At 39.4% G+C, this 15,384-nt stretch overlaps 2 protein-coding genes across 2 annotated transcripts in view; one reads left to right on the top strand and one right to left on the bottom strand.

Moving 5' to 3' along the window:
- LOC134671371 (uncharacterized) overlaps positions 1–15,384 on the bottom strand; it is a 305,131-nt gene that overhangs the window by 35,952 nt on the left and 253,795 nt on the right. The gene's annotated exons all lie outside the window — the stretch shown is intronic.
- Positions 1–15,384, top strand: part of LOC134671360 (mucin-2) — a 30,718-nt gene that overhangs the window by 11,972 nt on the left and 3,362 nt on the right. The window contains exons 12-14 of the mRNA XM_063529197.1: positions 1,338–1,526; positions 9,265–9,433; positions 12,546–12,655. Of these exons, the coding sequence (XP_063385267.1) occupies positions 1,338–1,526; positions 9,265–9,433; positions 12,546–12,655 (468 nt within the window). The remainder of the gene's footprint in view (positions 1–1,337; positions 1,527–9,264; positions 9,434–12,545; positions 12,656–15,384) is intronic.

The raw sequence follows: 15,384 nt of genomic DNA, 5'->3' as shown, positions 1-15,384 counted from the left end.
TTTGGTCTCTAGTAGTTGCCGCGCACCGCTACGGACCGAACGCCTGCTCGCGCTTGCGCCACCTTGCGGTGATATCTGTTAGACGATATAATAGTCATACCTATAGACGCGTTTTGTTACAGAGTGAACCTTCTTTATCTAGTACTATTATTTATTCTGTGGTATTTATTCTTAGATACTTGCGTGATATGTTTTGGAGAGCCTAGGTCTCAATATTCAAGCACTAACAGTGCATGAGTGAGTGGCGTTCACGACGGCCGCGCGTCACGTATTGCTGCAAGTACATATAAAAATAACAATCACTACGAGTCCACTTCATTTTGGACGAATTTCGGTCTACAACTTTACATGTTTGTCTTTGATCTTTTAGGATTTTTTCTATTTAATTTTTCTATTGGTGCAAGTAGATGAGAATACTAGAGAGAAGTTTGACAATGATTGCGACGGTCGTTTTTATATAATTTTAGGGTAAAAACGGGACCCTGAACCGTGATAGCTAGACAGTTGAATTTTCACGGATTGATTCGGTTAAATTATGTTCTAATGTATGGGCAAGAAAAACAAATTATAGCCAGCATTCAATGAATGTAGTATGATACCTTTGGGTATGGTGCTTTACGCACACTAGCGTCCCTCCCCCTCCCCCTGACGCAACCCCCCCTTTTAGCTTGAAATATGTCCCGGTTTACGGTTTTTTTTTTATTTTTGAGAAAAGTATTAGAGTTAGGAAAAAAGTGTCAAGGTAAGAAATAATCCTTAATAAATTTTAAACAAAAAAGGTTATATACAACTTTTTGGTAAGACTCACCATATTCATGTATTAACTTGTTGAAGTTCAATATAAGTTAGTACGTGATAGTACTGAAATAAAACTAATACGGAGAATAAGCTTGCAAGCTTATTCTTCGTGAAGATTTCTTTCAGTACTGTCACGTACTATGTTATATTGAGCTTCAACAAGTTTTTCAACGGTAAAATTGTTAAGAATTTAATAGGGAACATTTCTTTCATTGACACTTTTTTCCTATATTGTATACTTTCCCCAAAAAACAAAAAACACTCTCAACCGGGACATATTTCAAGCTAAAAGGGGGGGTTGCGTCAGGGGGAGGGGGAGGGACGCTAGTGTGCGTAAAGCACCATACCCAAAGGTATCATACTACATTCATAGAATGCTGGCTATAATTAGTTTTTCAAAAAACACAATTTGACCGAATCAGATGATGTATTTCTGTTAATAACAACAAATATTAAAAAGTACGGAATTCTCGGTGGGCGAGTCCGACTCACACTTGTCCGATTTTTTATACGATTTAACGATGCTGTTATCTCTGCAGTACACCCGCATTGCGTGGAGCTACCCGCGGATACAATCCGCAAGGTGCGCGAGTACGCGTGGCAGTGCGCCGAGTGCAAGACCTGCTGCGCTTGCTCGCTGCCCGCCGACGACGACAAGATGCTGTTCTGCGACCTGTGCGACCGCGGCTTTCACATCTACTGCGTCGGCCTGGACCGAGTGCCCACCGGTTAGTATTAACATTACACCTCACGTACAAGGTGCGCGAGTACGCGTGGCAGTGCGCCGAGTGCAAGACCTGCTGCGCTTGCTCGCTGCCCGCCGACGACAAGATGCTGTTCTGCGACCTGTGCGACCGCGACTTCCACATCTACTGCGTCGGCCTGGACCGAGTGCCCACCGGTTAGTATTAACACTATTAACACTACATCTCACGTACAAAGTGCGCGAGTACGCGTGGCAGTGCGCCGAGTGCAAGACCTGCTGCGCTTGCATGCTGTCCGCCGACGACGATAAGATGCTGTTCTGCGACCTGTGCGACCGCGGCTTCCACATCTACTGCGTCGGCCTGGACCGAGTGCCCACTGGTTAGTATAGAATCAAATAAAATAAATAAACATTTATTTAAAAACCTTCTACATACAGCGCCATTTTAGTTACAAAAAAGAATTTAAAGATTGAACATTTAAAATTAAGTACAGATGTAGTTCATAATTGTTTTCCATTGTATTTTCTCGGAAACGTTCATATTTGTGATGCTACTTCAGTCGTCGTCAGTACTTTTGTACCGAAACTGACTGAAATAGCAAGACACGTTCGTACGTTTTTGTGAAAATACGGTGGAATAATTATGCGCTACATCTGTTCTGGGTATTTCTTAAATTAAATTATTATTGATCATTTTGGTCGAGCATTCGTCTTCCTAAAGGTGGTCCGGAATCTGAAACGCGTAATTTACTCGATTTCATGAAACCTAGAGGAGGTGGATGTCGGTCATATATTTTTTTTCTTTTACGAGTTTGAATTTTTAGCTTTCGCCAAATAGACGTTTTCGGTCGACGCGCCGCCCGGGAGGTCGCCAACAGTTTACACCGGCGCCGCACCCGTACATTATTTGTAGAGCGTCGCTGTTTAGGAATTTATTATTTGTTCTAGCAACATTGTACTTTAAATTTCATTCTTTCTTTTTACCGGATATCCGTGATTCGAAACTACATTCAGTCACTTTTAGATTTAAAAAAACTTACTTACTTTCGACAATGGCGGTAATGGCCGACAACGCGTCCCCTTGGAATTAATTTGTTTAAAGTAAAAAATACCACTCTTCTGCCTTCCGCATCATAGTTATACCGACAGTGACAGACTTTATGAGAAAGAAGATTATTACAAGTTCAGCGGGCCCGCTCTCCGTGGGATTGCAAGTAAATATTCTCATAGACCAGGTACTGTTCCTTAAATTCCCTTTTATTCGTCGAGCCCACTTTGTCTTTTAATTATTCTGTTACTAACATATTTTTTGGTCCATTCGAGCAGGATCTTTAAATCTGTAGAACCGGACATAATCATACTGAATAGTTTTATTTCATACAGTCGGCCATTAATTGTCCTAGTAAAGTCAATTGTCTGCAAGATTGCATTAGTCGTAATTAATTTACTGTCTGTACTTGGTACATTTATGTCTGCAAGTTTGCATTTGTCGTACTTTAAACATTGAAAGTAATTGTCTGTCCTCAGTTTGTGGATATTTTATTGAAAGTGACTGCATGTATTGCATTATTCTTACGAAAGTAATTAGTGTTTTTGCCTACGTGTAACGTATTATATGTATCATACATAGTCTTAAACGTTTAAAGAAATTCGTCTTCATACGTTTAATTTATTTGCTTTGCGTTTTAGTTGTACGTTTTTTAAAAAAAATTGAAGGTGGAATCACATTTCTTTTTCATCAGTGGTGGTAGCAAGATAAGGCTAGTATACACGTTCACAATCAGTTTGAGCGTTTTTTTTAATCATTCCCGTTCCGTTCAGTTTGAGTACAGTGCAAACATACCTTATATTTAGTCTATGCTCGTGAACGACTTGAACGAAGTGAAGTGTCATTCGATTCCTGTCCTGTCAGTGTCACGTTAATTTTTTGAGGTTAAAACTAACTTTCATTCGAGTTGTGATTACTTTTGTTTACATAATAAAGCCCGTAGCTTTATTATTTTGTGGTTTGTGTTACTGTTTTGAAGGAGTACGCGGTGTTGTGAAAAATGAGTGCTGAAATACGTTACAAGTTAGCCAAACTTCAAATTGATTTATTGTGTAATGCCGCGGAGTCTGCTGTACAAGACAATACAAAACTTATCGAGTTTAAAACTCGCTGCAGTGATCTTGTGCAAACTAAGAACGAGTACAAAGACGCTTATGTGTCTGTGGAAGCCGGGAAGCGTGCCGGTTTTGATCCGGACAAACACCTGCAAGAGTTTTTAGACTATGACGCAAAACTGAATAATGTAAGTGTCATTTACGCACAATTGTTTCCGGTTGTGTCTTCGAACGTAGTTAATTCTCAGTTCTGCATGCCTGATATTCCTCTGCCGCGCATTTCGCTTCCATCATTTACAGGAGATGTCACTAAATGGACAAATTTTATAAATATTTTCAAAAGTATAATTGACGAGAGTGCTACCATCAAACCTGTGAGAAAATTACATTATCTGATATCATGTTTATCAGGTGAACCTCTTGATTTAGTCAAGCACTTGCCGCTTACTGATCAAAACTATGGTGTTGCTCTGACATTATTGGAGAACCGATTTTCCAATATAAGACTTATTGCCGATACGCATTTAGAAGCTATCATGTCACTTCCTGCTGTTGTGAATTTGAGGTCTGACTTGAGATCTTTCTTGAACACTTTTAACGAACACTTAGCTGCGCTTCGAGCCTTGAAATTTAAACCTGATGAGTGGTCGTTTGTACTACTTCATGTCTTATTGAAAAAACTGCCTATGGAGTTGCGCAGTAAATTTGAATTAAGTTTGTCTGGATCGGATATTCCTAAATATTCGGAACTTATTGCTTTCTTGGAATATCAATGTAAGGCATTAGAAATGTCTATTGCTTTGAAGGCAACAGTTAGCGGCTCACCTAAACAACCTGTTGTCAAGACACCGCCTCATCGCAATACTAAAATGGTAATGCATGTCCAAGAGAGCAATAAGGAAATAAATTGTCGATATTGTAATTTGGATCATTACATGTATATGTGCAATAAATTCAAGGCTTTGAATCTTGATCAGCGTAGAGATTTTCTGAAATCTAAAAATTTGTGTTTCAATTGTTTTGGTACACACAAATATCATGAGTGTAGTTCATTACATAAATGTAAGTTGTGTCGGGCTAAACACCACACTTTGATCTGTCCGTCTTCGACACAACCTGATGGCACTCCACCTGCGGTGAAGTCAGCTGTTGTCGTGGCTGAAATGGTTGAGCCTTCATATCCAGAAGGTGAACAAGAACCTAATAGCATTACTAGTGTTAATAATGCTACAATGAAGTCTTTCATGGTAAAGGATACTAAGCCAAATTTGCCAAATATCCTGTTAGCTACGGCCATGGGTCTTGCTGGGAATGGTGATGGACATTTCCAACCTGTTCGCTTGTTTATTGATCCAGGCGCAGAATGTTCAATAATCTCTGAGGAGTGTGTTCAAAGACTTCAACTTAAACATAACCATCAACCTGTGTCTATCTATGGTGTAGGGCCGAGTGTGCCTCATCGGTCTCATGGAATGACCAATGTGTTTTTGAAGTCCATGACTTCTGACAAGCCGTTGCTAACTGTTTCGGCTGTCATTTTGAAGTATGCTACTGGCGACTTGCCCAGTGTCTCTCTGTCTGCGGACATAAAATCAAATTATCAGGGCCTGCAATTGGCTGATAATGATTTTTTCCTGTCTAGGCCTATAGACATTTTATTAGGCAGTGATGTCTACAATGACATTTTCTGCGGTGAGAAGGTGTGGCCTTCCACTGACTTACCGGCGGCTTACCGAACCATTTTTGGTTGGGTAATAATTGGTAAATCCCTGCAGACTACCAATTCGGTTCCTCATCTGTCATCTCATCATGTAGCATTAGATGATTGTCTGACTAGATTCTGGGAAATTGAACAAATTCCCGAATCTGTACTTCCTGATCCCAATGATCAAATTATTGAGGATCATTTTTTAAATAATGTTTCGCGGGATAATGAAAACCGTTTTATTGTCCGTCTACCCTTCAAGGGAAACCAAAGTGAGTTGGGTGATAGTCGTGAATTGGCCGCCCGGAGACTTTTAAGTCTTGAGAGGAGATTTAAAAGAGATCCTAAACTCAAGGCAGACTATAGTAAGGTGTTTCAAGAATATCTGGACGAGAATCATATGGAGCCTGTCTTTGACCCTCCGGGTAGTGGTAAATATTACCTTAGCCACCATGCTGTGATAAAAGAGTCTTCTTCCACTACAAAGTGTAGGCCAGTCTTTGATGCGTCTATGCCCTCTTCTACGGGCGTGTCTTTGAACAACGTTCTGCACGTTGGTCCCAAACTTCAGCGTAACATAGTAGACATACTCACACGTTTTCGTCTTCAGCCTGTCGCATTCACTTGTGACATCAAGGGTATGTACAGACAAGTACTTGTGCACCCGGACGATCGTGACTATCAAAGAATTCTCTGGCGTCAACACACTGATGATCCCATTAGAGAATTTCGTTTGAGGACGGTCACTTTCGGAGTCTCCTCAAGTCCGTTCCTCGCTATGAGGTGTATCTGGAAATTGGCAGAGGAGACCAAGACCTCACACCCTGTCGCTAGTCAAATTTTGTCAGATCAAATTTTTGTTGATGACATAGTGACGGGAGCTCCTGATCTTGACACAGCTCGAAAGGTGAGAGCTGAACTGATCGACGTCCTTGGTCAAGGGTGTTTCGAATTGCGAAAGTGGTCGAGTAATAGCAATGAATTTTTGACTGATTTGCCTGACGACGTCCGTGAAGGACCATTGTCATTTGATCCTCAAAATGAAGGGTCTGTAAAGGTGCTCGGTGTAAAATGGAACCCTACATCTGATGTGTTCATGTATCATAGCAGAATTTCCAACACAGGAATGACTAAACGTGCCGTGCTTGCTAACATAGCTTGCATATATGACCCTTGTGGCTGGTTGATGCCAATTGTATTCTCGGCCAAGGCTTTCATGCAACGGTTGTGGCTTTTAGGGATCGGCTGGGACGACCCCTTACCTGATGATGAACAGGCTCAGTGGCTTTCTTTTATAGGGGAGTTCCATAGCTTATCTGACATTAAATTAAGCAGATTTGTCTTGCCTACTGATGGCAATAAATTTTCTCTTCACGCATTTTCAGATGCGTCCCTCAAAGGTTACGCTGCAGTGGTTTACCTTCGTGTCGAGAGGATCAATGGTGAAGTGGAGGTCCACTTACTCTTATCAAAGAGTAAAGTTTCGCCGTTACAGACAAAAATGACAATTCCGAGGCTGGAACTTTGTGGAGCCCTGCTAGCGTCTAAGCTTGCCAAACATTCTTCAGGACTGATTAATGTTGCCCACGACATTGTAATCTGGTCTGACTCGAGCATTGCATTGTCATGGATTCGCACACCTGTTTATCAGCTCAAAATGTTTGAGGGAAACCGAGTTTCTCAAATATTAGCGAACACGTCTCCTTCTTTCTGGAGACATGTACCATCTTCAATGAATCCTGCAGACGCTGCCTCCCGAGGTTTGATGCCCTCGGAGCTTGGCTCACATCCTCTTTGGTGGGGTCCAGCTTGGCTCAAGCAAGCGCCAGATACCTGGCCATCCGAAGATACCGTTGCGCGAAAAACGGTTTCTCCGGATCCTGAGGAGGACGTGATTTCTACTGCCCACGTGAACAAGGTTTCTTGTGATGTAGATGCGACAGATTTCATGTTAAAATACAGTTCCCTTCACAAGCTCGTGAAGGTCCACGGATACTGTCTTCGATTTGTTCATAATTTGAAGAATCCTACTTCAAAACGAGTGGGTCCATTGACTTGCGTCGAATGGCGTAACGCCCTATACTCGTTAATAAAAATTGTCCAAAGTTCAGTTTTCGCCACGGAAATAAAATTAGTGCAACGTGGGTTACCTCACCGGACTAACTTTCGAAAACTGACTCCTTTTATTGACTCAGAGGGGTTTCTGCGAGTGTTAGGAAGACTGAAGTATACAAACTTGTCCTCACAACGGAAACACCCAGTCATCCTTCCGAAATCCCATCATTTAACAACTTTGTTGATAAACTATTATCACGAATTGTACTTGCATGTGGGAGTGCCCGTGCTACTGTCATTACTGCGTAAGCAAGTCTGGATTTTATCGGCTCGGACTGTCATTAAACGGCTAATACGTAAATGTCACAAATGCTTTAAGGCTAATCCTAAACCTGCTGATTATTTAATGGCTGATTTACCTCCATCAAGAGTCACGCCTTGTAGACCATTCTCAAAAGTTGGAGTAGACTATGCAGGTCCTTTCCTAATAAAGACATCTAAGTTAAAACGTGCTCCAATCACGAAGGCTTATTTGTGCATATTTGTCTGCATGGTCACGAAGGCGTGCCATTTGGAACTAGTATCGGATCTCTCTACAGATTGTTTCTTAGCCTGTCTTACTCGGTTTATTAGTAGACGAGGATGGTGCTCTGATGTCTTCTCTGATTGTGGCACCAATTTCGTTGGAGCAAACAATCACCTAAAAGAACTTTATTCTTTTTTGAAGCGGTGCACCGTGGAAGCTGTTGTACAAAACTACTTTCTCAAACATCAGCTTAAGTGGCATTTCAACCCTCCTTCTGCTCCAAGTATGGGAGGACTTTGGGAATCGACCGTAAGATCGTCTAAATTACTATTAAGGCGCATTCTGGGTGAAACTGTTCTTACTTTCGAGGAATTAAGCAGTGTATTTTGTAAAGTTGAGTCGATTTTGAATTCTAGACCTTTATGTCCAATTTCTGACGACATTGATGAGATTGACGTACTAACACCAGCCCATTTTCTCATAGGAGATAACATGGTTTCATTACCAGAATATGACATACAAAATGAAAAAATGAATAGACTATCTCGGTGGCAACTTCTTCAAAATTTAACTCAACAGTTCTGGCGTCGTTTCAATGTAGAATATTTGCATCACTTGCAAGGTCGTAATAAGTGGTTCAAACCATCTGAAAACCTAAAGGTAAATGACATCGTACTCATTATGAACGAGAACACAACTCCTTACTGTTGGAAGTTAGCGCGCATAGTCTCTTTGTCGCCAGGACGAGATGGCATAGCACGCGTAGCCACTTTAAAGACTAGTACTGGCAATAATTTAGTTCGCCCTGTATCTAAACTTTGCCCTCTTCCTTACCAGCACTGATTGAAACATAGTCAAATAAATTTCATATCTAGTTTTAAGGAATAGTGTACTTCTCTTTTAAGTTATATATAGCTGATAATTCGTTTTCATGTTTTAAGAAATCTTAGAGATTTCTTCCCGGGCAGTATGTTTAGGAATTTATTATTTGTTCTAGCAACATTGTACTTTAAATTTCATTCTTTCTTTTTACCGGATATCCGTGATTCGAAACTACATTCAGTCACTTTTAGATTTAAAAAAACTTACTTACTTTCGACAATGGCGGTAATGGCCGACAACGCGTCCCCTTGGAATTAATTTGTTTAAAGTAAAAAATACCACTCTTCTGCCTTCCGCATCATAGTTATACCGACAGTGACAGACTTTATGAGAAAGAAGATTATTACAAGTTCAGCGGGCCCGCTCTCCGTGGGATTGCAAGTAAATATTCTCATAGACCAGGTACTGTTCCTTAAATTCCCTTTTATTCGTCGAGCCCACTTTGTCTTTTAATTATTCTGTTACTAACAGTCGCATTCCACTTTCCAGGGCGATGGCACTGCGTGGAGTGCGCGATCTGCAAGTCGTGCGGCGCGCGCGACCCGCACGGGCTGGCGCCGGCCGCGCCCGCCCCGGCCGCCGACTGGCACCACCAGACCCGGCGCGGCCCCGGCGGACACAAGCTCTACTCGCACTCGCTCTGCACGCCCTGCGCCAGGTCAGTACCCCCGCCACCACCCCGCCTCCCCCGTACGAGGTACGAGGTGCGCATCCGACCCGACCCGATCGGGTAGTAGATCTTTTTTCTAAGATTCGCCAATATTATTCTTAACTTAATAGGTTGCTAGCTAAGTATTTCTATTATTTCTAATTACTATTGATTAGGGAATATAGTAAACTTAGATGATTATTATTTCCATTAGGAAAACTGTAAGGTTATGTTTGATACTATAGGAATGATTGTATGATAAAAATGTTAAATCACGAATGACTCGTATACAACTTAAAACAGATTCTGTTAACCGATTTCACTTATTTATTTACACATGTTGCTGACTGCTATTTCCCAACAATGAAGCTATTCGTCTTGTATACTATTTTTCAGTAAAATGTAAATATTTCAACCAATATAACTAATTGGCTCGGTATTATTATAAATTATAATGCTTGAAGACGAAACGCTTCACTAACATAACACGACTTATTAATATGTCAAAAACATCAAAATTACAATAACTTGATAAGATGATATAATGATATAATATAATAATTGAGCATAGTAAAGAACTCCAACCATCTTAAATCAAACTAAATTTTTGATATAACTTATAGGTTCTTATATGACTCCAGTCTTAAAAATATGAAACTCTGCAGTCAAATGAGACAAAACGCCGAGTCATTCCAAGTTAATCGCAGAGCAGCCATAGTGAAAAACCATTCGAAGCTCTCACGAAAGTACTAAATTTCATACTCTGTGTAATGTAATCGTTTTGGTCTTGGTAGTTTGTTGACATCAAGCGTGTGGGACTAACACGACGCCTCACTGACATGCTTACTCCGGTATAGTACCTTACCCCAGCAGTCTATGCCCTACGCAGCATTCTTTCGCACTACCCCAGTATAATTCGATAGGTATGCATGCTACACTTTTAAGTTATTTCTATTAATCTCTATGTATGAAGGCTGTTTGTTCAGATTAATGAAAGTTTTATGTTACGTTGATGTTTAGAAGAGCGAACAATCTTTATTTCAGTTATAAACAGGAAAGTTGAATCGACTAACAGGTCTAAATTGGTTTGGAGATCACTGTAAAGCATACACCACTGCTGTTGTATATAAATATAATATACCTTCTCTCTGGTCAATAATGGTAGTCGCTGACAATGGTATCAAAATTATCTGGGGTCTCTTCCTAGCAGCCACGCCAACTTTACTGTTTCCTTATTCATTTTTACTGTAATTTGGTTATTAATATAAAAACATGTTTTAATTGAGGTAATACAGCTGCAATCACGGAACAACTAAAACTATGTCTTGAGGTTGCTATAATTTGTATAAACGCCCTTATTCATAAAACTTAACAAGCTTCTATAAGTAATTTATTATACGATTGTCTACATCTAACATCAAAGTGCCACTGTGCCCAAACTGCCAAATATAAATGAACTAAAACCTAACCCCCTTATTCATAAACGTTTACTAAAGTTGACGAGCCGATAATAATCGTTTGTCCCTTTCCGACGTATTGGTATGATGGAACGGAAATGGGACAAACGATTATTATCGGCTTCTCAACTTTAGTAAACGTTTATGAATAAAGGGGGTAAGTCTTTGAAATTTTTAGAAGTTTATGAATATCGGCATATTTAAGTAATATTTAAAAATATTTATTTTTATTTTGAACTAGTAACCTCTTGTCCATTACCTTTTAAACTTCGTAAATCAACCTGTCGCCTATTTTACTCAAAAATAATTGTATATACTTAAGCGACATAGTTATTTTATTTGTGGAATATTTAACGTAAGTTTTCTTCTGCGTATTGCCTCAACGAACATGGAATCATCTGTGATAATGGGTGTCATCATCATCATCGCAGTGACTATGCCAACTAACTGTCATTAATGTTCCATTCTATGTCAGACTTGACTAACACGGGCGTAGTATCCTAAACATTCCAGCGTCAACTAACTCGACTCTATTTTGTTACTTGTCTTCGGGCACTACACAAAAATAAACAATGTTCTCAGCATGTCACACTATGTATAATATATCTCTTAATTTTGAAGCACTCCATTTAAACTTAGCCCTGACTACCACACAACCACAAATTGGCTATCAAAACTACATACGAAATTTAGCTCACTGAAACACCAGAAAGACCAGAATAGATCTTAATTATCTGATCAATGATTAGGCCAGTTTCCTGATACCTATGTAGTTACAATAGCTACTTTTTTTTTAAATGGTCACAATTGGTTTTTGAAAAGCTAATTAAAAAAAATTACGACACAATACTTATACTTCACGCGTCGAATGATCCCTATGATCTGTGAAAGTTTCAACTGTCTAGCTATCACGGTTCATGAGATACAGCCTGGTGACAGACAGACGGACGGACAGTGAAGTTTTAGTAATAAGGTTCCGTTTTTACCCTGTAACAGGGATCATCGTTAGATGCGATCAAGTCTCTTTAGAATTTCTGTCAACTTAAAAATAATTGAGAAAATAAACGCAAATATAGTATATTCACGTGTTTCTATTGCTTTTAGACAGTTTGACTCGTACAGGAAACTAGCCTATTATACTGCTGCACTAAGCATATCCGCCGGTCGTTTGAAAACGAATTCAATTGTATTCTTTGTTCTCATACAATAACATACATATACAATTGTACGAGATTTCAAATGCAAACACGGAGATCATACTTAGCGCGACAGAACAGCTCTGCTATAGGGCGTACGTCATAGTCTAGGCAACCATTATATATCTAAAACTGTAAAAAAAAAATCTTAGCGTTGAAGATTTACCACTACTTTTTTTACTTTTCTTAATCACACAATGATTGGCCAGACTTGCGGTTTTCTGACTTCAATGGGATTGGCCGGTCGAAGTATTTAGCAGATGACGCATAGAAATATATGGTGGATGGGATCTGTAAATCCTTAGAATTGTTGACCCTTACTACACACAACTCCCCCTACCCAAAAGCCCAAGCCTGAAGGCAAGTAACAAAATAGCTCGGTCCTAGCTCCGTGTATGAAACTAATGGCGTGTTTCTGTGTTCCGGTGCTTGTGCGCGTACGTTGCGTATGTGTGTGTGCGTGCGTAGGGCGTATCGCATCGGTCGCTACTGCCCGCTGTGCGAGCGCTCCTTCATCGGCCCCAAGGGGACCATGCAACTCGTCATATGTAAGCTCTGCGATAGACAACTGCACCAAGGTACGTCACGGCTACGACCATAGGGCACGGGCTGCGGTCGAATGAACAATAATTCTCAAGGACATTCATACTATACTCACCGCAATACCAATTGGTGACTGAGGTCATAATGCTATCTCCCTTACCCTTGTTAAGACCAACCAAGAGTGAAAGAGATGGTATTATGACCTCAGTCGCCAGTTGGTATTACGGCTATTATATTAATATTTGTTATCTAAATTCACTACTTATCCATTTCATCCTTCATATACCTACTGTACAGTGCGGGTAAGATGTAACGACATGTTGTGCATTAGAGTTTATTTTCAGAATTTATTGTTATTTTTACTGTTTTGTAACGACAGAAAACCGCGATAAACTGATGTTTTAGGTTTCACCAAGTCGTGAATGTATCATATTAAAATGCTTTAACTACCATTTATTTCTTCAAATTGAGAGTTATTCACATGATTCCGCAGCCCGTTTAAGGCTTGCCAGTAAGCTACTAGAAGGAATTTTATTGTAAAACTCAATTTTGGAAATTTCTCGTAGCTTAATGTGCAAGTCCATACCACCTTTTATCGCCTGCTATGATGCTGTGTGCATTTTGATATCAAATTTGAGAACACATTTTGCACACTTTCTATTGTTGCAAACAATTAAAGATTATTTATGTTACGAAAACGTGTTCTTGAAATTGATGCTTTGCTCCATACCTTCTGCATGTTACATATACTTCATTACATAGATCGGTTGCTTTAGTTATGTATTCGCTATTACCGCTTCTTTATATTGCATCACGTATCGCTGTTTCCATAAACTAGTATACCTTTTTATTCCACCTCCAACCTTAAACTCCTTAAAACCCAACAAAATAAATAATCAAATATATATCCTAAAACAAACAGATGAAATATCACATCGATAGGAAGCTTAGTTGTGTTTTAGATGTATTAGACAGTGTAAGGTGGCATGATGTATATACACAGCGATCGAATGATGCCTCTAGTCGGTAGCGGGTCGCGTATGATATGACCCCGTATTATCCGATAGGCCGGTTTGTGTGCCTTTGTCCAGCGTGGTAGGAACATAGAATAAGATATGAGATATGACGATTATGAGACTTGATGCCATTTGAGATAAATAACTTACAATAATAAAAACCTTTCAGCTGTTGTTGTTACATATCTTCAAAGGTAATAAAGTCAGACTATTCATAAACTTCTCATTGTTGATTTAAGTTAATCTGTTAATGCCAGATAAGCAATAATCACCACTGGTGGTGGTGATAAATCTGTTAACCTATAATGCTGTGTTTAAGTGGATTTTTTTGTCACTTATGCTCTGGTTTCCTAGGATAGTGGTGCCGTCATATAGCGGCGGTCTCCATACAAAATACTACGAGATACATATTTAGCCGTATTCTTTTGTATGGAGACAGCCACTATAATATGACAGCACCGCTGTCCTAGGAGAACCGAGCTTTAGTACTTTCTGACCCGTCAAATACATTTGTGTGTTTGATTTCTTGGCTAGATTTGGCTAGGTGATTTAAATCTTGGCAACGTATCCTACAAGATACATAATTTTACATCCTCTTTTTGTATGTTTTTCCTAAAGCATTTTTTACGCTATCAGGCGCGATTTGTCAAAAGAAGGGTTAAAAGTACCAGCCGCCATTTCTAATGAATAATAATGTAAGTGTACGCGTACAGTAGGTAAACAAGTGTGAGTTACACCACTGACTAAAAATATACAACTAACAATCATTGTTAGTTACCATTATGGTCAGTCTCAAGACTTGTTCTTAAAATTAAGGCACTGCGAAGTAAATTTACCCTTAGACCGCCGACGACGTCAACTGACGCGCACAGTGACAGTGTAATATCTAGACCTTCATGCACCCCAATAAGGTTTATATTTAATTGGCGTGGCATTCACAGGGTTATATAACCTCCAAACATGTAATGTAATTTTTCAGCTATGCCACCCGCCGTTGGACAATGCCAATTCAAATCGATTCCATCTCAGTTTCTGCCCATACCTGATATACGTACAATTTTTACAATATTGTAACATAAATAAGTGAGAAAGAGCCGTTTTATTTTGAATATTCCAAATAACTCTCAAATCGTATCAAGTCTACTTTATAACTTATAACCTGCCGTTGTCAACCAATTTGATTTGTAGGTAATCAATAATCATACTATGTACCTAAATTTATTTGTTTAGATAAAGTTATGAACAATCCTAATGAAATTAAACTTTATGTCAATATTAAGAAGATTACAGTACTTACATCATTTTAACAGCTACATATATGTATTATATACCTGAACCGAGTGACCCGCAATCAAATTGGTTGTCTTTGGCTACAAAATAAATACATGAAGGACGCGAGTTTGATCAAAAATGCAATAAATGCTCAACAAAATAATAATACTTAAATACATCATCTAGAATGTTAAATGAGTTCAGACGATTCATTGATTTCGACAGCCTTATTCAAAGAAAGTTATAGCGGAACTGTAGCGACATGATGCAAAAAGACATCACTGATGTAACAAAAATGATGATGTGTTTTATTTTTGTTCCTCTTTTTTTTCTCTTTTGTCGGTTACCTATTTTTAATGCCACGAATAAACGAAATATTTCTATTTCTAAAAACGAAAGAAAAAGGAGCGTGCAGGTTTTTAAACGGTCTCTCTGAAGTATCAAGCATCAGGTCTGGTATGCTTGGTTGCTCAACT

The sequence above is a fragment of the Cydia fagiglandana genome, chromosome 15, assembly GCF_963556715.1.
Source record: "Cydia fagiglandana chromosome 15, ilCydFagi1.1, whole genome shotgun sequence".
Lineage (NCBI taxonomy): Eukaryota > Metazoa > Arthropoda > Insecta > Lepidoptera > Tortricidae > Cydia > Cydia fagiglandana.
The sequence above is the reverse complement of the archived record's forward strand: the minus strand, read 5'-3'. Positions and strand labels throughout refer to the sequence as shown.